We start from the raw sequence: 25316 nt of genomic DNA on the forward strand, positions 1-25316 counted from the left end.
TAGTTGACTGCTAGTTATTCTGGAACAAACATCCAAACGGGGAATATACAGCAGTATAACTGCAGTAACATGGATATTGTTCTACTACAGAAGTTTCTGCTGTGGAAACAAGGCTTAGACGGTATCTTCTGGTAGCTCTTAACTAGTCTGCAGTGTTAGCCCCAGTACTTAACTTATTAAACTCATTCCTGCGTTGAAAGTAAAACGAAAGGCGTGTACCATGAGGCTGTAAAGCAGAACCATGAGAAGCGGTGCCCAGGCATCAGCAAGAAATGCGTTTTTACTCCAGACAGGCAAGCAAAGCCCCATACTACAACAGACCTCTTCCAAGCGCTGTGCTGCTACTGGCGCTGTAGTAACATGCCTCCACGAGTCTGGAAGGCCAGGGTAGCCTCTCAAAACATGGCTCCAGCCTACAACGAGATCAAAGGCCTCCTGAGTTCGTTTTCTACCACTAGGTTCCAGAACTCACCCTGGGTTTTGTTCACAGCAAGTCAGTGCCAACCACCATACTTCACACAGCAAGAGCACGTGGGCAGTGACAGCCCCTTTTTGAAGAACTGCTATAGGCTGCTTGTATATTACCTGTGCAAATACTGTGGGAGTACAGGGAATAGTTGTGCCCCGCTGCTGACATCGGTCATTAGCATATTCATGTCTTATGCTAAGGGGAGTTTAGTAATTCAGTACTTGTGTCCCTGTTCCCATTCTGCTTCGTAGTAAGAAAATGCCATTGCCAGTCTTATTTCCACAGTGCAGATGAGGAAAGAGCTGGTCTTGGAACCTAAGTTTATGCACAGTATGTGCAACGCAGGCTGTGTTACATCCTGAAACTGAGCCACACACACGTGACTGGGAATGGCAGAACCCTCCTGCGGAGAGGAACAGTCGCTTACGGCCTAATGAGTTTGCCCACTCGCAGTAAAGCTCAGCTTGGCCACCAGGCTGGTTGCTCTCGCTGTGCGTTTCTGCTGATCCTCAGCTATGCAGTCTGTTTATTTTGTACCGGGGTAGGAGCTGCCGTGTGCTTCCCAGCCACCTCAGCAGCTGTGGTAAATGCATGCTGCAGCAGAGGGCCAGGCAACCCTGAAAAACAGTAGGATCACAGAGCATGAGCTGGGAAGGTTAAGAAACAGCACCAGGCCCGGGCACCGCATCTAAGACTGAGGACAAAGTGAAGGCTCGCGCGCGGTGCTGTAGACGGCTGTTGCTCAGGTGCACTGTGCATCCAGCCACACAGGGGTGCCGCCGGGAGGCAGCTGCAATGCACAGAGTAAGACTAACTACCATAATCTGTTCATTGCAGGTTCTTGCAAACAGAAGGTTTGAAAGACGATCATGTCCAATGGTTCCGTGACAGCCCAGCCAGGGGAAGCAGCCCCTGTTAGACACTGCAGAAACTCCAGGCAAGTAATCCTTCGTGCCTGTTTTGCTTCTCCCTTACACTTACTCCCTGTTCCACCACAGCCTATAGGGCAAGTGTTTCGGGCGAGTCTATAGGTCACTTACCACAGTGGGCTGGCTCATGAAGTCCTGCTGCTCAGCTCAAAGCGGACGATCTCCACAATGAAGTCACTCCTTGTTCGTTAGCGAGCCGGCAGCCGTGCTTCTCAGACACCCGAGATTTTGACAAGGATAATCCACGGTGCTCAACGCGTCTGCTACTTGCTCTAGCTGTGCAGGCTTTTGCCTTGCCTGCGCAGGAAAACTGTACACGACAAATGCCATTTGTTCAAAGCAGGCAGTTAAAAGCGATAAACAGATTGCAACTTAACAAGTTACCATGACAAGAGAAGCATCAAGATCTTTTATTATTAAAGGAAACAGAGCATTTTTAAGCAGTTGGTGAAGCTGAAAAAACCCTCTTGTTTTCAGATTTTTTTTGCAGAAAAGATGCATTAAAAAAGTTCAGAGGTTCAGGTTTTTTCCCTGTAGGAAAATTAATTGGCTTGTTCTCAGCTTCTTGGAAACTGGGAATTCAGCCATTTTCTTACTTGTAATGCCTACCTGTTTCACTGCCAGTGCCAAATTCTGAACACGAGACATCCTGTAGGAGAGGATGCTGCCTTTGTCTGAGCACCTGCCATCCTCCTCTGCTCCCTCGTTTGCCAGACACTTTAAAAAAATTGCAAAAACCTTCAAAGGCCAAACCAATAAAGCCCAGTACTAAGCTTCTGAAGTGTCAGTTTAACACGGTAGCAGGCTAGTGAATAATGCTGAAGCGAGATAGCTGTTTCCCTCCAAGATGACACAGAGCCTTAGACTCCTGTCCTCCTCTTAAAAAAAAAATACAGTGAATATTTATGGGCATATTTCAGTATAAAACATTAAGAGCTGTAAAAAAGAAAGAGTACGTTATATGACCATAGCCAACATTTTCTGCAAAGATAATTAACAGCTCTAGGACAGCTAATTTACATGTTAATGAAAGTGTTAGCAGGAAAGCCAATTAAATTGGATTTATACAAGTCAAATAAAATCCGCTTTATTACTCTCCTTGAATAAAAGAAGTATCTGGCCTTTAGCATTTTATCTTATTTCTATGTATGTGGCAAGCTGCCCATTAAAGCATGAATCCCAGCAGCTAGCTGGTTTATACTATCAGTGACAGCATGTACTCTTCAGCTGCAGCAAATCAAGGGAAAAGAACAGACAGTCAAGCAGAAAAGGTTACGGCAAAGAATGAGAAATCTCCTGTCTCAATATATTATCTTCCACACTGCTGCTCAACACCCCAGCCAAGTGTTTTTTCAGAGGCGGGTGCTTGTGACCCGCGTTCTAGTTTTAATGGTCAGGAGAAGCAAAGCAGGGCCAGACTTGCTCTGTGTTTATGAAACCAGTACAGAAAACTCAGACTGCAGGAGGCAGGGATGCCTTCCTTCTCGTTCAGGACTAAGCTGGGCCCTGCCACAATGTGAAAAGAGGCCAAGTAACCCGAACCATCGTTACCTGATGTCCACAGGGAACCCACAGCACGGCTCTGTCCTCAGGTCTGCTGCCCATTCTCACTGGGACATCATCAATGGAAACCAGTATCCTCAGTGATAGCTATCAGCCTTGAGGGCCATATAATGAGTGGTTGGGAGTGGCTATCCCGTAATATTTTTCGTGTTGTGAACCCAGCACCTTGAAATCTTAAAATTGTTGACACTGACTGTGAAGCCAGGTATGAATGATTTACCAGATGCAAGTATGTGTCTTGTGCTTATTTAATGTGAGAGACTTTGGCAAGGGACTAAGACCATGGGAGCTTGCCCAGGATGCTGTAGTACAGCAAATTAAAGTTACTACAGGCATCCTGGTTGGTCTGCTGCACTCACGTTTGGGGTGAGAAAGTGGTTTCCTTGGTATAGCAACTGCCCAATTTAGCTTTTTTAGGTGGGTGATCACTGAAACAAAAAGAACCAAAACCAGAGTAGAATTTATACTCTGACAAAACAATATTTTTGCTTTTTTCTTTTTGTCTAGAATTGCCATTTTCACCAGATGGAAAATTTCTCCTTTCTAGCTAGCAGCTCCGCCTGGCACCACGGAGCACAATCACAGTGAAAGCCAGTTTGCACTACTGTAATCACAACAATTGAAAAACCTGATGCCTGTTGCTGCTAGAAATACCAATACGGTTACGCAGGAGAGCTGGACAACAAGCGCAAGGGGACTGACAAACTCCTTGTAGTCCTGCCTTCCTGCCTTACTATTTTAGTCTTGGATGCCACAATGCAGACTAAATACCATCTTCTCAGACAATCCACACATAACTGCTAGCCTCATCTGCAGCTCAGTCCCCTGCTAGATGGGATTAAAGGCATGGTTTGAGACCTAAGAATTTACATAAAGGACTACTCTGAATGAATGTGACACCAGAGAAGCATGGACGTGTAAGTTTCTAATGGGAAGCAGACATGGATGCTACACAACAGACCTTCTGTCCCTCAAACGAATGTCTGTACACAGTTTAGGAGGCAAAATCCAAAAGCACAATGGAAAAATTGTTCAGTTTGGCAAAACATCAATGACCAGCTGCACCCCCCAGTACTCTGCCACTTGCTGAAGATGAAGGGTAAACATTAAATTCTTCCAGCGTGAGACAATCACACACACAAAAAAAGGAGGTCTTTAACAAAAGTGACCATGATCCAGAGTATTCATTTGGCAGATCATTCACCTTTAATACGTTTTGTGGTGTATCTAGCACATTTTTAAAAACACGTTTCATTACTATATTAAAAAAAAAAACACAAACCCCACCAAAAAAACAACAAACCGACACCAACCCAAGCCCAACACCCCCCCAATTACTAGTTTTAAAAGTTACACATATATACATACAGTTACAAAAAGGAGAAAGTTGCCTCAAGAGTTCCAGTTACAGTAACAAAACAGATGCATTTAGAGATTAATGTGTAACGCCATTGACTTGAATCCCTGTAAGCCAAAGGATTCTATTAAAATCAACACAGGATTTGCCACACTAAATATGCATTCAGTTATCAGAAGTCTTGTCTATTCACAATGAATTCCACATACCCGCTACTTTGTGAATACAAAGTGTTCTAATGTATTTACACTCCGAAGTTTAAGCACAGTATAAAAAGGATAAACCTCTTTCGAAGTTACAACTGTTCTGTTAATTTTCTATCTGAAATACCACCATGCAGTGTTCTTACCTACGTCTTGGGGGGGGGGGGGGGGGGGGGAATGCTCTTTTTGCCAGTGTAGTGCTGTACATTCTCTGCACTGCTCTTGTGAATTTTACTACGCAACTCCAGCAGGTCAAGGCTCAACTTCCAGAAGTGTACTTTCAGATGTAGTGTCCTCCTGGGCTGGAGTGCTCTGAGGTGGGAGCAGCTGAGGTGGCCTCAGGACCTGGCAGGACTGCGATGGCCACTGGCGCCTGCACCAAGCCCATGCAGAACTGCAAGGTGCATCCCACCTCTTTGGTAGCTTCCATAGCCATAACTTCAAGGCCAGTAATACTAGATCCATCTCACGTAACTGATGCTAAGAGGTGTCTTAAGCCTGTCATCAAGACGGGCCTTATTTAACCAACAGTCAGCTACAGCAGAATAGCCTGATCATAGCCTGTGTTTCCAGAGAGGGTTGGGGGTGTAAAGAAAGGAAGGAAAGAGACCACAATTAGTCTGTGCTGCAATTTTAACTACATTGCAAATTATCTAAGATTTCAAAAAAAAAAAAAAAATGACTGAGCACTGCCTTTTTTCTTTTTTGTCTCCCTAAAAATACTTACTTTTTATCCGTTCTGTTACAATATCCTTAACATAAACTGAAATCGGACAATACTGCTGTTTTTCTCTACATCTACACCAATTGATACACTTGGCCCCAAGAAACCAAAACATCTGGGATATTCTGCATTTCTGGTGGGACCTTGTGATCACCTGAATTTTTTCCTGCTTTACTTTTCTCTACCTGAGCTCTAAACTCTAAGCATTAGCTTTCTTGGCAGGGCCTACATCTGTCTTACTCCACTTGAGCATTTTCAATGCTCTTCTTTAAATCACCTAAAGAAAAAGTTTCTAAACGAGTAACATGAGCCAGGGCTTTGAATGTACCATCTTCTCGGTATGTCCCAAGAGTAAAGCAGGAGCTAAGCCTCTGTTCTGTATCTTCCATATGAACAAGCACGGAACTGCCCTGAGTCTGACCAGATGCACACTGTCCTAAAGAAAGCAATCTCATAAATTGATAAGATTAGGAGAGAAATGTACAAGAAAGTGAACGTTTCTTCTGTTTTAATTTATACAAACAGATTAAAACAACTACAGTTGCCTACGCAAGACAATCTACCAACCTATCTCTAACTCATGCAGGAAACTGATGGCATATTTACTGACAAAGTTGGGTGGTCTATTAAATGAAAAGGCAAATTACAAAAACTCCTGTAATTGGGCCGCTAGACCAAAATCCTACCTTCATTCACTTGGATAAAGTTCTCCAGGCTCCAGTCAGACTACTTCACATTGACAGTAAACCAAAGCTTTGAGGCAGCCACATGCTGCTTCTCCCCTTTGACACAACAAATAACCACCTCAGTTAATTGCTTCTGATCCTCTCTGTAAGACTTCAGTCCCACGTGTATTTTTACCTTAATGAGACCACCTACCTCCAGGGCAAGCTTTTTTTTTTTTTTGTTAAAGAAGATATCTTGGGCACTCTCCATAGTCAGCTGTGTTGCTCCAGAGCAATATCTGTAGACTAAGCAAAACTCCTCTTCACCGAATCCCTGTCCCCTCCAAGCCAAATTGCTGGAGAATTTACACAGATTTTGTTAACAGATCATGGCCACTCTAAGCCAACACACATTTTTTTTTGCCATGTTTATAGGACTTCATTTTGTGGGTTTTTTTAAATACATTTCAGAAATAAGTTGAAGAAGTACTACTGAAAAGTGTTTTAGCAGCAGATACTATTGATATAACATCTTTGTAGTTCTGCTGATCCCTTCATAAATGTTAGGAGAAGAACTTACTGTGTTACACCAAATAGAGGAAATAAGCAGCCAAGGATGGCAAAAACTCAGTCGCCAAGTTCTTGGGCTAAAACATCCTGAATGAACTTCAATGTACGTTGGTACAGGAAAGCATCCTTCTTCTTTGGCTTACAAATATTTAGATGATTAACATCCACTGGAATAAGGTCTCCAATTCCTAATTCTGTGAGAGGGGAGAAAAAAAAAAAAGAAAAAAACTACCAAAGTTTTAAGATCACCTAGACTGAAAAGCACACCTTGCATTAGCAATTTCAATTTCAGAAGCAACTTCTCCTGTCTTCAGTTTAACTGTTTTGCTTTCATTGTTTTTTAATGTACTAAAAGCATCAATACACGCTGCTAAAGTCAGATAGAGCTATACACTGCTACAAAACTCAAACTGGTAAACCATTAAGTTAGAATTCTACTATCTTTATTGGGAACACACAAATGTTCATTTCTCCGTGTAGAAAACTTTGAAGAATGAAAACTTCATTTACCAGCACTTGAGACTGAAGCATAAGCATTGACATCAACAGGGATAGAGTTTAATCTGGGGTATCCAGATTCTGATCACCACTAATTGCCCATATCCCTCATAAAAATACTTTGATGTGGAGATTAAAAATGGGACTAGAACGAACTTGAAACATGCCACAAATCACTACACCCAGTTCTGGGGAAATGAAAAATTTACGTTGCTTAATTGTAGAATACAAGGATCCCATTTTCAGCTACTGATTTTGGGGCGCACTATGGCATTTAGTCTTTCCTGACAGCTATCACTAGTAGTGAACTTTCCAGTTAGGATGCTGTGACTGCCACGTTCCAGTTCATTATGTATTCACTCAACCTCCTGAGAAATTCTCCATTTTGCTTGGAACTCTGTATCTTTAACCATGTAAAATGACACTAGAGCAGGATGCAGGTTTGCTTTCACATGCCCAAACGTGTGTAAGAAACAGTGAGCGTAGCACTTGTCAACCCGGGGTTTGAACAAAATGAGTGCCATGACATGGAACCATCATGTACCCTCTAAAGGCTTTCAAGACAGCTCACGTGAAACATTGTGTGTCATCTCTAGATGAGGAGAAATAGACCAGAAAATTGTAAGTGCACAGTGCTTATTTGTGCACTTTGTTATCCAGCCCCTCTTTTTCATTTTATTTTGTTAAATTAAAAAAAAAATGAATGTCCAGATTTTCGGTCCTTGCCAATAAAATTGCATCAGCAACATTTCCGCAAACAGCTGCTTCTTGAGAAGACATACTGAAAAAATACTGCTGAAATACTCAGGAGAACAGGGATGTATAGTCTGCCTTTCTCAGAGCAACTAGCCTTGCATTTAATCTAGTGGATTTAGCTGGTGGAAAGCCTGATCTAAAACCCAACAAAGGAATCATTTCTGTTCAAGGCCTTACAGGTACCTTGGGCAATGCAGAAGAGGGTTTTGCTCAGGGAAAACCTGAAAATACCAGATTTGAAAAAATTCTCTATCTTCAACACCCATAAGAAAAGCAAAAGAAAGAAGTGTCTGGTTTTCCCTTTTCCTACAAAAGGCAAAAAGATGAAGGGAACTCTCCAGAAGGCAAACTCTACTGCTTGGGTACCTGAGATAAGGATAAAAGATTCTTAAAGCTGAAAAACAACTTTGTGACTTTTTCCTTCCATTAGCAATTTACTAATTTTCTTTCTTATATTTTAAAGGAGAAAATACCTGGAACTTGTGGGAGCTTCTGAGATACTATTCAGCCTATGTATGCAAGATAAACAACAGTTACTCCTAATTACAGAGGAAAGGACTACAACAACATAACATTAGACCAGGGTCCACCCTGCTTTTTTCAATAAGCAAGTGTTCCTTGCATTTAGAAAAAACAAACCAAACAATTGCCATTCTAAGATATAAATGTAACTGCCTTTAATCTCAGCAGGGAGACTATAGTTTAAACTCAGCCAAACGTTTAAACAAAAAATCCCACAATGTAACAGATTATTTTTTTTATGGTCTTTCCACCATAGCATTTATAATCCTTCCTCATTATTGATGCTTACATGACTATATATAAATTAAATAAATTAAATGGCTACTTGACTTACTTGCTGATTCCAGAGGTACGACGTGCAGTTTTATCATGCTGCCTATGTGTGTTGGTAAGGTTTCTGCAAAACTCAGCACTGAAAATTTCTTATCTTTGGCAAAAGACAGGAAGTCATCATTCAGCTCTTTCAGGGCGGGAGAATCTGAGAAAAAGCAACAAAATTTTGGCAAAGTTGTCTTGAACATAAGATTATAGCATTTGCCTGGCAAGACTGCATCCCTAAAGAGATGTTTTGGAAAAATCAATGCTGTACAAAAAGGAGTAGCATTTTGCTTGTAATGCCTTTTTCCAGCTATCATATACAACAACTCTTTATTTCTGCGTAGCGTGGAATTTGTTTAGAAGAGTCTGAAGTCCAGCACATGTTGAGTTGTTTTCATACCACCCACCACATCACTAAATGGCCTGCAAAACTCTTCTATAAACTTTTTCTGACTCACTTTTTCCCCTCGCCTCTGCCATCAAATGAAACAGCTACTCAGAATTACTTACAGTAATTCAACACACAGCCCAAAACATAAAAAGGGATTTGTTGTTTTTATCCAGCTTTTTCTGACAGCATGATAAGAAAACCATCACGAACAGATTAGCATAGATCCCTGTTGTTAGAAGGTAGCAAAGTGAGCGTACCCTTGCTGAGTTCTTTAACCTCCACAGACGGAAAAAGAAGATATCTGGCATTTATAGAATATTCAGCCAGCTGGGAACCATGGTGAGGTACACTATAAAATATGATTCCTCTGGTGTTGTTTACAATTTTATCCATTTCTGGATTCTTGGAAGCATCCACCAGCATCTTTTTGACTAGGAGACCTGGCAACAGAAACTGAATTAATGCAGGCATTTAAACTGCTGTGAAAACAATGATCATGCTTATTATCTATGAATCAACTAACCCTATTCTTGCCTTAGCTGATTAGTCCTTAGTTTGTCAAATACGTAAGACTAAGTTGAAAAAACCAAAACCTAAGGAGGCATTAAAATAAAATGCCCATGAATGATGCAAATCCAAGTTTGTTTTGCTTTAAGTGTTGCTAATGGCATTTACTATATGCCTGATCATGGAGAAAATTTTGCCTCTGAAATCCCATTCACATAAATTTCAACTCATTGCTTTTGTGTTTTTAAATCAACACAGTAAAAATAAACAGCAACATAAATCCTTTCAAAATGTATATGCTATTGAATATAATGCATTAAAAAAGCAGAAATCTATTTTCCATTTTCAGGTCTTTGCAAATTTTTTAGATATACTATTCTGAATAATTGCATTTCAGACTGAATTTGTTTAACTGCTTATTCTGAAATATAACAGCAAATAAATACTTTATATCAAACAGGCAAAGTGCTTACCACCCATGCTATGTGATACCCACACCAGAGGTCTGTCTCCAACCCCAGCAGCTCTGAGCTTGTCAAGAAGCTCATTGCTCCTGTAAGCAATGGACTTCCTGCAAAGAAAAAACACACGCAAGCATGATGGGTTAAAAGGCAATGTTAAAACAGAAAGAATTCTCAGTGCTGCACATTTGTGAAAGTGATTTAGGTACATAAAACATTGATTACTTATTGAAAAATGCCAAAAACATTTGTAAGGTTGGCTTCACAAGTACAACAGGAATTGAGGTAAATTCAATTTCTTGATCTTGCTAGAAAATTTTATTTTAGTTTCACTCACTACTCCCTTCAGCTTTAGTTCGACAAATCTTTTTATGGAGTTTTAGATAAGTTTCATTTACGCATTGTAACAAAATTATGTTTTCATTTTATGAAAGCATCATCAATCCATAATGACCTTTATCCCCTGAAACAGGAATATACCTAACATCTGACAAAAACGTACTTTGCTAAACAACGCTCAAAATGTGAAGCAATGTACAGGAATTTAATAACTAAGTGCATGATCAACCAATACATTAAAAAAAAATCACAGATAATGTCTGTTATACTTTCCAGACAACAATCTCTAAGTACTTCGTACTGCAATAGTACAAAAGCACAATAATCTCCATTTTATAAATGAAGAGACTGAGCTCTAGAAAGGATAAGCTACACCTTAGAGGTTGAAAAGGCATCTGCAGTACAACCAAAACAAAACCAATGCCAATTCCCTATCGAGCTTGAAAGTGCAATGTTGTTACTACTTGCAGTGTGCTAAGAATCAAACTTAGAAGACCCTTGGATAATGAAAACATCAGGATATTGGGGCAACCACTGTGCAAAGTAATTCACTTCATCTCTACTGGTTCTCAGCATTCTCACTGGAAATTGCTTTTATAACACATATGAAAAGGATACTCAAATGTGTCTTTTCAGCTGAACAATAGGCTTTGGGATAGCTGGGGCACACAAAAATTCACTTTTGAAACAGTGAATGAGCCTACACACTTGGAGCAATCATAAAGCTGTGATTCTACTGGTACATCTTTCAGATACCTTCAGTATCTTTCATTTTTAATTATCCATATCAAATTATAAACCAATCAAATACTATGCTTGGGTGACCGTATTAGCAGGTAATGTAATTTTTCCATTTTGTAATGAAAAAGACGTTATCTTAAAATAAAGAAAGAAATATATGTTTGTTTATTTTTCAAATTTTCTTGCATTATATTTACTCCAGACAGACACAGGAAAAAAGTTCTCCTAGAATTATTTATGTTGGAAAAGACCTTTAAGTTCATCGAGTCCTGACCTTTACCCTAGCACTGCCGAGTCCACCATTAAACCATGTCCCTGAGCACCACAGCTACACATCTTTTAAGTACCTCCAGGGATGACAACTCAGCCACTTCCCTGGGCAGCCTGTTCTGATGCTCGACAGCCCTTTGGTGGAGAAATTTTTCCTACTTTTTCCTAAGTTTTTCCATGATTCAAAGCTGGTGAAAGGTCTGGAGAACAAGTCATGTGAGGAGCAGCTGAGGGAACTGGGGTTAGCCTGGAGAAGAGGAGGCTCAGGGGGGACCTTATCACTCTCTACAACTCCCTGAAAGGAGGCTGTAGCGAGGTAGGTGTCAGTCTCTTCTCCCGAGTAACAAGCAATAGGACAATATGAAATGGCCTCAAGTTTCAACAGGGGAGGTTTGGATTGGATATTAGGAAAAATCTCTTCACTGAAAGGTTTATTAAGCATCAGAACAGGCTGCCCAGGGAAGTGGTTGAGTCACCACCCCTGGAGGTACTTAAAAGACATGTACGTGTGGTGCTCAGGGATATGGTTTAGTGGTGGACTTGGCAGTGCTGGGTTAACGGCTGGACTCATGATCTTAAAGATCTTGTCTAACCTAAACAATTCTATGAAAACCATATGCTTTATTTTTCATGAGTATAAAGTCATAGTACAATGATTTTTTTTGCTGTGCTTATGAAGAATTATTGGATCATTTTAAGTTTAAGAAATATTCCCCTTAAGATACAGAATTGATGTTATATTTATGTCAACTAATAGCATAATTTAGTGTCTCCCCTAAACAGGAAGCAGAACAGACTGCAAGAATATAGGGAGTTGCCACAAGTAGTTCACCATGAGGTTAAAAAGCTCAAGCATACCACGGCTATACCTAATCTTTTTCCAAACTTGATTTACAAATGCAACAGGAAAAGTTAAATTTACTGTTTCACACCAGGCGATCCCAAGGATCAGCATTACAGGTCTCCCTCCTGCCCCCCCCTCCAAACTGCAGACACTACATTTGTTACCTGTGAGCCTCAACGGGACATTTTGCTTTCCAATCACTTAAATGGGTGTCATATTCCACAGATATGATTCTAAGGGCAGGACAGTCTGAAGCCAGCCACGTCTAAATTAATGAAAAGTGAAACCAAAAGGAGCTTATAATTGAAGCGCAGGCAATTTATCAGCAATGGAGCAAAGATACCACTATGGGGACAATATCAAGCAAGACTTTTGCTCTTCAGTTAATCCCCAAACACATCTTATACATAGACTATTATTCTTTTATTACAAGCTGGTGAACTCTAGCCTGTTGCCAAGCCACAAAGTAGGCCAGGGATGAAGATGGATTACTGAATCGTGCGTTCCTAGCGCCCTCTCCCGGGAGAAATAAGAATTACTACGACCACCAACAGGACCGATCAGTTGCAAGTTTTACAGAGCTACTTCGGTGGTTATACTAACGTGAGTTGCTTGAAGCAGCAATTACTTATTTACCAACAACATTTAATTAGCAATCTACAAAAACTGAGGTACTCAGACACCTATGTAAGACAGGTTACTTAATTTAAAACGTAATTTAAATTTTAAAATCTTTTTCTGAGCAATAATGGGGCGGGGAGGGAGAGCCAGCGCATGGGAAAGCGGCCATTGCCCCCCCTTTCACTAGCAGGAGAATGATCTGAGAGCACTAAATTTAGCAGGGGGTTTCCTTCACAAGAACAACATGTTCAAAATTTCACCTTGCCAACAAAAACACATCAGGCACTTGGAAAGTGCTCCTTGTATAACAGATTACAAGTAATTCGATTCAAAAGAGAGAACTACCGGACAGTGTAATTCTAGATCCCCTGGACAGCTGTCATTAATGAGATAACAAAAGCCACATGTGAAAATGTTATTGTCTGTTTACCTTTGGCCAGCACTGGCTATAGTCCTCTTCCCCTTCTGAAGCCTTTTTATCCAAACGCCGGTCAATGTCTTGCTGTCGCCAGGTTTTAAATGCTGCTCCCAAAAGACCATGAACAAAAAGGATGTCTGCTCTGATGGGCTGACTGAGACAGAATAAGGAATGGGTAGTACATATTAAATTTATGCAGAGCTTCTAACCTAAGGGATGCCAAAATATTATTTTTAACAGTATATGTGATTTCTTATCTTCTGGACAGCATTTCATGACATTGCATGGTATTTCAAAAAGGATAGCTAGATCAAGACACACACACACACACAAAAAAAAGAGGGATCCACCAAAAAGAGAGATATATAAAAAAAGGTATGGGAAGTATCCACCTTGCAACTCATATTTTCCTACAATGAAAAACAACATTCTCCCCAGCTACTGTTAATGCAGCTTGGTAGTTCCGACTTTATCATCAAATTACATCTTCACTGTAACCTGACTAACACCACTGGCCCAGGGAACAGTTGCTACTGAGTGACATGCCACATTGGAGACTGCTTCAGTCCCAGATACACGATCACTATTAAAAGCAGCTGAAGCTGTAAATTTACTGCATCTTAGGCCAACATGTGCTGCTGCCAGCAGAATATTTATAAGCCACTGCATCCCAAGACAGCGAGTGCAAAGGTTAAATGGTTGCAACACATGCAAAGCAGTAATTCATCTCATGGTTTGTGTTTGGATTTTTCCATGCAGTACAATAATACTCCTTTCATGACTATCGACTGCTCTGACCCCTTCTGCCCTCCTACCTGAGGATCTAAATTCAGTCCTCTCAACCTACCAAAGAACAGGAGGAACAAGTGACATCAGTACAGCAGCACTCTGATGTCAACTCTTCCAAAGTTTTGTAACTGAACAGTATGGCAAGTCACTCCAAGTACAGCACGTGCAGTATCTCCTTGTGCCTTACCTGCTACGATATTGTGGATGTAAGATATAAACACCATCTGGATACTTCTCTTTCACTGTGTCCCTGTCTAGATTAGCCAAAGCTCTGGATGCATGAGAAGACTGAATAACATGTGGAGATTTCATTACTTCAGCAAGTACAGAAACCCAACCTACAATGAAAAAAAATAAAGTGGCAGGTTAATTAATAGAAACCTCATCCAAACAAAAGAATTCAGAAACATCATCCTTCAAACTATACTTGTGAAAATAGATGTTAAAACTTGAGAACGGTAACATCAAAACAAATTATTTCAGTCCACTGTCTTTACCGCAGGAAAGCCAATGCTAGATAAGTGGAACCTCCAAAATCAAAAATCCAGACTGGCAAGGGGGCAATGTATTTTACTACTGTTCGGCTTATGATCTGCAGAATGTCTTCTCAGAAGAAAAAGAAAGTTTATCAGCAGGTCAGTGCAGTTGTCAGACAGAGAACAGATCTCAAGTCTCTTTCTGCAGGTAAGATACAAGAAAGATACAGAAACTAAATGTTCCAGAGAGAAAATTAAGCTTAAAGCATAAGTCAGACATAGAAAACAATGCACAGGAGGAATGGCAGGTAGAAAAATTGATGCTTGCTGTGAGAGTACAACCATTTCTAATTTTAAAATCCAGTGTGTGAAAAACTATGTAACGAATTAAAACATCCCCACTATTCTAAAAATAGTATACTATTTATATCTAAGAAATGTAAGAGAATTAATGAAGGAAATCTTTGATACAACCCTCAATAAGATTTTAAGTCATAGCTCCTTCAACAAAAAACAAGACACTTTATAATACTTCACCTAAGGTGTAAAATATAGTTTCTTATTCATGGATGGGGATGGTCATAGTCTACTGAGAAATGCAAAGGAATATCTTTTATGCATACACACACATACTCTGTTTCTTTAAAATCCTGAAAAATGTTGCTGCTGCTAGCAAGAGTGGTCTATAACTCAAAATTACGTTAAAGTCAAGTTCATAAATAAAACTTGGAAAGACTTTGAAGAGAGATTTTCAATTAGAGGCTGATTTGAAAAATAAGGAACAACTTACTTCATGAGAACTGTTTCAAAATCATATACAGTATGTTGCTATTTGCATAGCCACTAAGTTGCTAATTCAAGATAGCTAGTTCACTGTAGACTGAGGAAAAGGATGAATTGACATGTGAATTTTCTTCAAATGCTAGTACCTTTGAGAACTATAATTCTTTTTCTAATAATTATGTATTTAAAACACGTATCTAAGCAGAATACATGCAATGTGCAAGTTCTGCTTAAGCAGCACACTATCTAAAATCTGTTTTCAGTTTTCCAAATACAATGAAAGATTGCCAAGCTAGCCCGATTAAAACTAGCAAGGTCTCTGGTTCTGCATGGCTCTTAAATGAGTCAAGATGAAAAGTCAAAAATAACGTTTAGAATCCTTCTGCACCCAGATACCCCATTACAGCTACCACACAGTGTGTCATTGCTTTTCTTCCTCTGCCTGTGCCAGCAGTTTTTGCAAAGGAAAAGGTCCTTACAGGTTCTGATACATCATCCAGCAAAAGAGATGTCGTATCAACTCCTGACCTGCAGTATCCGACCGCTCATCTTTGGAGTCCAGTTCACTGTCTAAAATTCCATATGTGCTGAGAGCTCTGCCCCAGGGAGCTGCTGACTCTTCTGTTATGATCACTTCCTCTGCATGTATGGTTTTAGCAGTAAATCATAAGAATATAAGAATGGTGCTAGACCTCAGACCAAAGGCCTTTGTAGTCCAGCTGTCTTTCTCCAAAACTGAGCTGTCATCAAAGTTGCAGAATAATAAAAGAATAGAGCAATAAAAGGGCAAGCATATAGTGCTGATGCTCCACTATACCCTCTCAGTTTTCTGCAATCAACTTAGCTTCTGTGTGTAGAGCTTTATGGATTTTTCTTTCCATTAATTTGTCTAATCACTTTTCAAAGTTTTTTTAAGTCTTCAACAATCACCATGTTCTCTGGCATGTTTTAGTTTGGTCATGCACTGTATGGAAAAAATGCAGTGTACAAGAACTTTGCTCTTGCATTATGAACAGCTGATGACCATTCCCTGTTTGCCTTCTGTATGTCATCTCCATCATACTCTCCTTCAGTCGCTTTTTCCATACTTGGTGTCTTAGTCTAGTTATTTGTTCTTTGTACCACAGCCATTCCAAAGTTTTAATCACCCTCACAGTCTTTCCCTGTATCTTTGCTACTTCTCCTTTTTCCAAGAGGGAGATTAAAAATGTCCACTGCATTTAAGAAGCAGACACCAGCCCAGCCATAAACAACAGCATATTGATGTTTTCTATTTTTCTTTTTAATTCTTTTCTAATAAAACATTGGGAATTATTTATTTTGCACAGAACTTTCATTGTGGTACTTAGGAGGTATTAAAAAGTGGGCATCAGAGCAAAGCTTAGCAGAAGTTACTAGCCTAACATGAAACAAGGGAGGGCAGGAAAGCATGTTTCACTTTGTTCCAAAAGGTAAGGACTGCAAGCTGGTCTGTTCCTTTACAGGACTAAAGCACAGTCAAAACCACCACCAACAACAACAATCTACACGGTAGATGAGCTAGCTATAGGAGTAAGAAACTCAAAAGATCTTTGCCAGTACTGTGAACCAAGTATCAACCAAGTCCAAGTTTTCACCGTCCATCAGACTTACAAGACCTCTGTAGCACTGACACATATTGGCTAGACAGCATACAGAACTTTGTAATCAACACCATCTAAACTGTCTGTATTTTTTGTATTTAAGAAAACCCCACACAATACCACCACCTCCCCACACCCCCACATATAAATCCCACACTACTACCATGGTCCTCTGCATTTTACAAAAGCACCAAATCCTCTGAAAATTTTAGAACAGAAAACTGACATTCAGACTGCTCACACTTGGCTTCTTTTTACCTGCACGTACTATGGATGAATGAAGATGTTCATCCAAAGCCATATTTCCAATAATGCGAATTATGTTCCTTTGTATTTTTGCTGAATCTTTACGTAGCTGGTATATCCTCTGTAGTAGCTGAAGGCCTCCTTTGGCTTCAATTTTATCACAGTGAGAAGAAACCTAGCATTATACAGTAAATACAATGACAATAAGTAGACGTTCTGCAAAAGGTTCTTTGAGATGCTGTTAATTCACAAATTAAGGAATTTCAAGGAGCCAATATGATGCAGAGCCCTTATTACCTAGAAAATCTTACTAATCTAGAAAGCATTATGCCATAGTTGAAGAGGAAGTAAATATTTTAATATGCTAAATGCATGATTTCTATGGATTGACAACCTGAAAGATGTTAAGTACCATCACTCTACTCTCCTCTGCATCTGAGAGAGACGAGATTGCTCTCCACTTTGCGTGATCAAATTTCAACTGAAGTTCAAGAATCTGAACAGGACAATTGTCTGCATTTGTTACTATCTCAACCAGAGCTACTCGTCTTCCCATTCACTACCTAAAATGCAATCATTATAATCCCTTCTCTTTGAAATGCAAAAGTATTTCTACATTCCAAATAGTACTGCTATCATTATTGACCTGAAGGGCAACAACAGATTCTAGTTCAAGTAGATGAATATGCACTAATTAGTTGTAGTGTCAATACTGATATTGGCCAAGTGCTCATGACTTGAGCATGTTATCTACAGTGCTTAAAAACATGTGGTTGTTATGGAACTGCTGATGTCCTCAACTCTGGCTTTCCACGGACCCACACACATTTGGAATGAGTACAGTCGCAACTTGCTTAAACCGAAAATCTGGAATATAGCAAATTCTAGACTAAGTCAGTTTCTATGTATATGGAAAATATGGAAGGAATACTGGCAAACTGTACTTTACCCATCCTTACTACCAATAACAATGTGGTACTCTCAACACTGTTTATCAGTGTTCTAGGCTTCTGAGCAATTAAGTACTAACAGAAGAGTGCAGAATAGGAAACAAGAAGAATCACTGTTACACAAAGTCTTCCATACTCTTCATCTGTGTCTGCAAAAAACACACTGGTCCTGGGAAGATGCTGCATTAGCTGCATGTTGTGCAATATTTCTGCCCAAAGGCAGTGACCCTTGAAGAAGGGGCCTTTGTGAACAGCACAGGTTCACATCCCAGTCTGGCTTCTTAGGTGAATTCATGAGGCTACTCTGCTTTCTGGAAACCTGGCACTGAAGTTAGATTGAGAGTAATAAGAAAAGACCACTTGTAAACTCTCTGAACTGATGTACATCAGCTCAGACAAACCCACACATACTTTGCACTGAGAATTTCACGTCATCAGTATCTTGCTTACTGAAAGACTGCAGACTGGAAACACAAAGTGTTTCCTCATGATATCCATCTTCAATGACTTTTGAGTGTCAGCAGGAGGTAGCCCTACACAGAAAAGGCTTGTTAAAGCCACCCGGACTCCAGGCATTCTCTACTGCTTTTCTGTGTCAGAGCTGCCCTTTTATTTCTTGAAGGATACACACAGGTACACTACAGGTGAACTTACACAGGCTAATTAGAAACAATAACAACTTACATACACTTCCCATGAGAAAAAAAGTTTGTTATGCTGCCTTCCAATTCACACCGGTCTCAACTGTCCAAAAATCCATTCGAAAGGGGGAGGGGGAGGAGACAAGGAAATGGCAACTCCTTCCCAATATGAGAGAGCATTAGAAAGGAATGTTTATAAATGTAGTTTTTCAGTTCTAGTTTAAAGGACAAATTACCTTAGAATGCTGTACTAAAGCTTGCAAGCAAAAGAGTTCCACTGTCTCTGAAGGGATTTTACTCAGTGTCTCACAATATGGAAGTCCATTTCCTCCAAAACACCACAAGCCTCCCTGAAATGAGAATCAGTAAAAATTATACCACGTTCCAAACGGCTACACAAAATAAGCATTTATAAACTAAAACATTAAGTATGTAATAATCTATAGAGATTGCTATAAAGTGTGCACAACATGCATGTACATTTCAAAAAGTACAAATTACAGAGCAGTACAGCATAAAAATGTCTACGATTTTTAATTGAAAACTAGATTTTCAGTCAGTAGTCTCCATAGTCTATTAACATCGAAACATACAATAAAGGGGGAGAATATAGGATTTTCATTTTGTTAATGATTGTTTTCTTTTAAATTTGTTTGCTTAAGCATAAAAAAACCCAAGAATCAGACTGTGTCTAGATTTCCACAGCTGCAAAAATGAGAAGAGGAGGAAAAAAAGTCTTCGACATGTAGCGCACTCTGAAGACCACTCTCCCTTAATCACGCAGCAGGAAGACCAGCATAACCTTAATAAAAAACAGTTTTCTAGAACACAGTGATTATCAAAATGCTTCCAAGTGTGGTGGCCCACCAAAGCTCCCTTTGTAGCAAGAGCTCTGCCTGTGAAAACGATAAAGGAGTGACAGTGAAAAAATATTACACATAACTGTGTCATAGGAAATAACGAGTTATTGCACTCTGAAATCTCTAAACAAAGCCTGTCAGGCATCATTATTAAAATATGACAGTCATTTTTACTACTGCAAAAAAATAATAATCACCAATTTAAAAAGCCACAACTTTTTGATACAAAAATAAAAAGCACAAGAAATAGTGGATGACACTGGCATTATGATTATTATTTTTAAGCAATAATGGCATTTTAAATGATGTTCCTAAAGCCACTTAGGAAGTTGCTAGGCAGAGTTGAAGAATTCCTACTTTATAAGCCCAAACAGACTACTAGACTATTCCAATTCTGGTTTTTGGCAACAGTGACCTGTTACAGGAAGGCATTTCCATGGGATATAACAGAGTTTACTATTTAAAGTGTGCTAATAACTTATCAGTTTGCTAGTAAGACTTAATAGAGGTTTCATCACCTCAGCACTCAAAGAACACTCAAACGACAGTAAGAGGAAATGTGAAAAATCGTTTTATGAGCACTGCAAGAGGAAGGAAATGTTCCGGACAAAAATGTTGAAATATCTACTTTATGGGAAGGCTTGTAAGTAAAGACAGAATCTTTCACTGGACCAACTAGTACAGCTGGGAAAGACAAAACAAGCTTTCAAACAGACAGATTGTATGTAGAAGAGAGTTTACTTATGTTGTACAGTCACAAAGTTTCTGTATTTCTCTCCCTCTTATGATGCTCAAAAATATGGAAATAGGTGTGTATCTTTTGAGCTCTGCAGGAACAAAGAACCCAGATAGTTGTATTCTGCAAGTGGAAACTCACTCTTTGCGCAGCAAGAGTCTGACTACTTTCACGTAAAGCAAGAGACGTGAAGTACTGGACACATGGATCAAGATCAGTCTGAGGTAAAGATACTAACAACAAGCGAAGTTCATCTTCTATGGGATAATCCTGTGAGCAGAAAGCACAAATAGCTTTTAGTTATGTTCAAAGCATGAAGCAAAACACAGAGAAAAGAAAGATCTTAAATAATGGAAACAGCCATATTAATAAGGCCATAAAATACAAACCCTGGAGTTGAGTGCTCTGCAACTTTGGTTTAATAGTTACACCTGTAAGATTTTGGAAACTGGTAATTCTAAACCCACCAAATGACTGATGAAAAGCAAGCTTTAAACTTTGGTGGCCTTATTCTAACAGGGCCAAAGGGCAAAAGAAAAAACAGCTCCTCTTGGCACAAAAAGCTTAAAAGTTCACCCTTAACTACACAGTAATTTTGGTGCTGCTCCATTACAATGAATGTATAAGTTACTAGTAAAAAACATTGACAACATTTCATTTACTCTTTTATCTTAAAAAAAATCATATAGATGTTCATTTAATAATCCAGCGTAGGTGACAGGAAAACAGATTCAACAAAGTAATTTTATCTGCCCACAGTCATGGAACTTGCAGTTATTCTAATCCTTGCTACAATAAGAGACCGAGACGTATCTGACGTGCAGGGCCACACTTGCAGCCACAATGATTTGCTTCAACTTCCTAAGCAGCAGATTGGGAAGTCTTGGCTTTAATGACCTACCGATCATACCGCTGTAAAAATAAAGTATATATACAACCATATATTAAAATAACTTAGTACTTCAGGACTGACAAGTACAGATCCACTGTCACGTAATGTTACAAAGGTAAGAAGGCAAAAACTGAGAATATCACTACCAATCACAGCTGGTTTTCAGAGTTTTATTGGTTAAGGATAGTCTGTATTCACTGACAGGGACTTCTGCCAGCATTCATTTCAGTAGCATTACAAAAGACCTCTTATATTATGCTTTGTGTGCCAATTCTGTTTATTGAAGAAGCTGATATGATGACATGATTGCTCCAATCATCAAATATACTTACTAATTAACATAAAAACAAACCAAGTCCAAATCTATCCAATACAGATTTGTTGGTACCCAAAAGCTGGCAATAAAGAGGTGGGCCTACAGCAGAGCACCACACTAGCACTGAGGATGCAAAGGCCTCCAAGAGTGATCAATACCTGTAGGATTCTGTCAGTTATCAACAAGGCAATCTAGGGTGACTTCATGTAAGACTGCTCCACATTGTCTATTAGGTACAGATGGGCAGCGCGTGTACCAGACTGATAACTGGCTCAAACTTCACTGCTGCTAAATATGAGGTATGGACATCAATAATTGATGAATCCTCCCTCCTATCCTTATTTCCTTCCATCACGCCATTCACTAATGCAGCTATACCCCAGGGGTATACCACTATGTTGTAGTTTTGTATTTCAGTCTTAATTTTACTACTCATTAGTTACTTCAGAAGAATTCCACTTCAGTATGGTTACCAACAACAAAAGCATTAAAAACAAACAAGCAAGCAAAAATCCTCTACTACCTACTTTTCATTTACTTACATTCTTTATTTTTGGCAGCGGTGGTGGAGGCAGGAAAAAGCGAAGGTCAATATCTTTGGATCGAGCCAAACCTATAGCAGTCCTTTGATCGCAGATTTGGGCAACTGTACCATACTGATAATCTGTAGTACAAAAATTTCAGTGTTAGGGTTAAAACTAACCTTAAATATTTCATTTGGTTTTAAATGTAATTTCTGATCTACTTTGTAAACATACTCAAAAAAGAACCGCCTCTCTGCAATCTGCTGAAACAAGCTCTGATTTTGTAACCACAGTTCCAAAACATAAAACCTGCAGATGTTAGACCAGCACTATACAGAGCTGAAATACACCTGGCCATCAACTGCTCATTATAGACCAGTTTGATATAGGTCCTCAGATATAAGATGAACACAAGCAAAAGCAAACGTTCAGTTTTGCCACTGTGAAAGGAACACGAGGACTACAAACTCTAGCTTAATCCCCTGCGCCTGAGTTAAAATTTGAAAGGCATCTTGCATACTTTTTTCTGCATACAGTACTTAAACCCAGAGCCTTAAATCCAAATGCTGCAAAGACACAGACACATAATTTTAAACAATACAAAAGGCACACTTCAATAAAATTGTTAATGTCACAAAATCTGGTGACCTTAGAAAAGTCAGGATAGCACCACAGTACAATTTTAAGTAGCCTTTCCTTACTGAAGACACAAGACAAGACTTTCAGTTCTCCTACTGAAGGGAAAACAGATTTAAACAGTAACTACTGTTCCTTTCAAAAACCTACCTACTTCATAGCTGGAGAAATCCAAAATTACATATTGAAATTAAGTAACAAACCGAAGGAAGAGAAAAGAAATTTAAAATGGACCAATACTTTTTTCACATAAAAATGTGTTTCTATCCTTGTTACCATTAAACAATTCTAGAACAAAACTGACAAGCCATTTAAAATGCAGTTTTCACAGTCACATATTGGCTGTATTTTTTCATTGGTGCAGATCACTTACAGCTGCAAACTGAAGTCACTGAAGCTGAGCTTTGGATAAGCGAAATATTGTATTTACGGTAACAGGTATGCTGAACAATTTGGTCCTAGCTGTGAAAAGTTAGCCCATACTTTCAGTCTTAACCTTTTGGACTCAGTTTTGGAATACCAGGTAAAAAAAAAAAAAAAAAAAAAAAGTCCATTTTCCTCATGAGGTAGTTGTCAAGAATAATTAGTGTTTGTGAAACATCCAAATATTACAGCAACGAGCACTACAGAGAAAAGGAGGTAACAAAAAGCAACTAGATTCCCAAGTACTGGCCATCGTCTACTGAGATCCTGAGAACACCTGCTAACAGACAGTATTCTAGAAACATGAGTCAGTTACACTAAAAGAGTACACAAAACTTCAGGTTTTGCACAACCTAGCTTTCAAGTGTTCTCAAACAGCACTTTAAAATTGCTCAGGGAAATTAATTAGAATTTTAAACAGGTAATCTGAAACAAGATAAAACCCATGGGTGTGGAATTGCACTGGGAGAGTGAAGTCCTCGACTGACTAGATTACCAGAACGAGAGTCAAGATTAGTGTGTTGCGTATTTTATGCGGACTAGCAATGCAGGGGGGAGGAGGACGTGCATATACACACCCCACCCCTTCACTTTGGGTTTCAAGGATATTTGCTCCTAGAGCAACAGGGAGAACTTATTACTATTAAATAATAACTAGGGTGGAAAACAGCTTACAAATACTGCTTGCACATACAAGTCCTCTACCTCTAGTTTATCACTACCACCTTGCTATTACTATCAGCTCCTAACCAATTTTTAGTAACTTAATTATGGCCTTAAAGTCACTCTGACAGTGTCTTATAAAAATCACTGCCAGAACTTGTGACTGTGTTCACAGTCCCAACAGAAAAAGCGAGGAACTAATGTACACGAACTGCTCTCCCACACCACAGCAGTGGCTGCGCTGCTCTGGCAGGGAACAGAGAAAGACTCCGCTGCAGACGCGCGCTCTGTTTCAGGGTATTAGGAAAGAACAATAACCTGAAATGTAAATAACCCCACACACACTTTAGACCAAATTTCAGTGTATTCACACTTCTGGCAGATACTAGCTTTTTTTCATGTTAGCAGCAGACTTGGAACAGCTAAGACTTTATTGTATTTCTGGGATGAATCAGGCTACATCAGCAAACATTACCATGCCAGTGATTGTTCTTTGCCAGGTCTTCTACAGCCTGCAGTCGGACCTCTTTGTCTTCTGACTGACTTCTCTTTAAGAGAAGCCATAAGGCACATTCATGATCTTCTCCATCAAATGTACTGAATTGTTCTTTCACCAGGAAACAAATAAAACCCAAGTGATTATTAATTTTAATAGTCACATTTCTATTTATTGAGTAAAAAAACCAGTATCTGTTCAATGTTTACATATTAGTTAACACTACGTGTAATATTTTCATATTAAATTATTACAATAATCAATGACAGAATGACATCAGCAAAATGTTGATGCTTAAATAGGATGGTTTTGATTAATTTTAGTGGCACTGAGCTGATATTTCATGTATGTGTTACATACACTACTGACTAGCACTTACCAACCAGGATTGCCAGCTTCCAGCAGGAGCTGGAAATGGTTGGCAAGCGTTGAGGCTCTGACCTTGAACAACTAATTTCACAGTATGACGGTGGAGGTACATATTTTTATAATCTTTTACCAGAGTTAAATGAAAATAGATAATATGCCTCAAGAACACAGTTTTTTGTATGAACTGAAGTTCTTTTAAATTACTCTATAAAGCAGTGACACACTTATAGAAAGACTGTGCTGCTTTCAGTTAATATTGGCAATTCTGATGAAATCATAACCTACTTTTATAAACTGAAATTTTGAGAGTATTTCATCCCCCAAACACCTTTTGTACACAGAACTGGTATCTTAAACTTCAAATCTCTTCTGAAATAGGCAAAAAAATTTCCCAAATCTCTTCTTAACCATCATTTTTATTTACTTTAAGGAATAGTTTTAATACATAGAAAATATACTAATATTCTGTATAAATATAGAAAACTGTAAGTAATATTACCACTGTTTCAAACAGAACGTGCTAAGTTTGTAATAAAAAATATTTTCTTTCTAAAAAGCTTACATTTTACTATTCAAAAATAATAGTCATAGATAAAGCATGCTTTCAATACATACCATTAAAAGGTCTCCGGAAAATTTTAGCTTCTGTTTCTAGAATTTTCCTCACTGCTTTATGGATTTCTTTTCTAGCTTGGTACGTGATCCCTACAAGAGTATTTTTAGATTAC

At 39.1% G+C, this 25316-nt stretch overlaps 1 protein-coding gene across 5 annotated transcripts in view; it reads right to left on the bottom strand.

Annotated features, from left to right (window-relative positions):
- Positions 1 to 4144: 4144 nt before the first annotated feature.
- The window catches only part of SERAC1 (serine active site containing 1), a 29902-nt gene continuing 8730 nt past the window's right edge, over positions 4145 to 25316 (bottom strand). For 4 of the 5 annotated variants that reach the window (XM_056343928.1, XM_056343929.1, XM_056343931.1 and 1 more), the window contains 13 exons: positions 25204 to 25293; positions 24199 to 24330; positions 22020 to 22141; positions 20411 to 20539; positions 18910 to 19023; positions 17095 to 17257; positions 14143 to 14293; positions 13179 to 13320; positions 12292 to 12392; positions 9946 to 10043; positions 9223 to 9405; positions 8591 to 8734; positions 4145 to 6674 (listed from right to left, as the gene is read on the bottom strand). In XM_056343928.1, the coding sequence (XP_056199903.1) occupies positions 6538 to 6674; positions 8591 to 8734; positions 9223 to 9405; positions 9946 to 10043; positions 12292 to 12392; positions 13179 to 13320; positions 14143 to 14293; positions 17095 to 17257; positions 18910 to 19023; positions 20411 to 20539; positions 22020 to 22141; positions 24199 to 24330; positions 25204 to 25293 (1706 nt within the window). In that variant the 3' untranslated portion in view covers positions 4145 to 6537. Of the gene's footprint in view, positions 6675 to 8223; positions 8244 to 8590; positions 8735 to 9222; positions 9406 to 9945; positions 10044 to 12291; positions 12393 to 13178; positions 13321 to 14142; positions 14294 to 17094; positions 17258 to 18909; positions 19024 to 20410; positions 20540 to 22019; positions 22142 to 24198; positions 24331 to 25203; positions 25294 to 25316 lie in introns of those variants that run through there. The other variant, XM_056343932.1, reaches the window with a different exon arrangement.

Source organism: Falco biarmicus, chromosome 6 (assembly GCF_023638135.1).
Source record: "Falco biarmicus isolate bFalBia1 chromosome 6, bFalBia1.pri, whole genome shotgun sequence".
Taxonomy (NCBI): domain Eukaryota; kingdom Metazoa; phylum Chordata; class Aves; order Falconiformes; family Falconidae; genus Falco; species Falco biarmicus.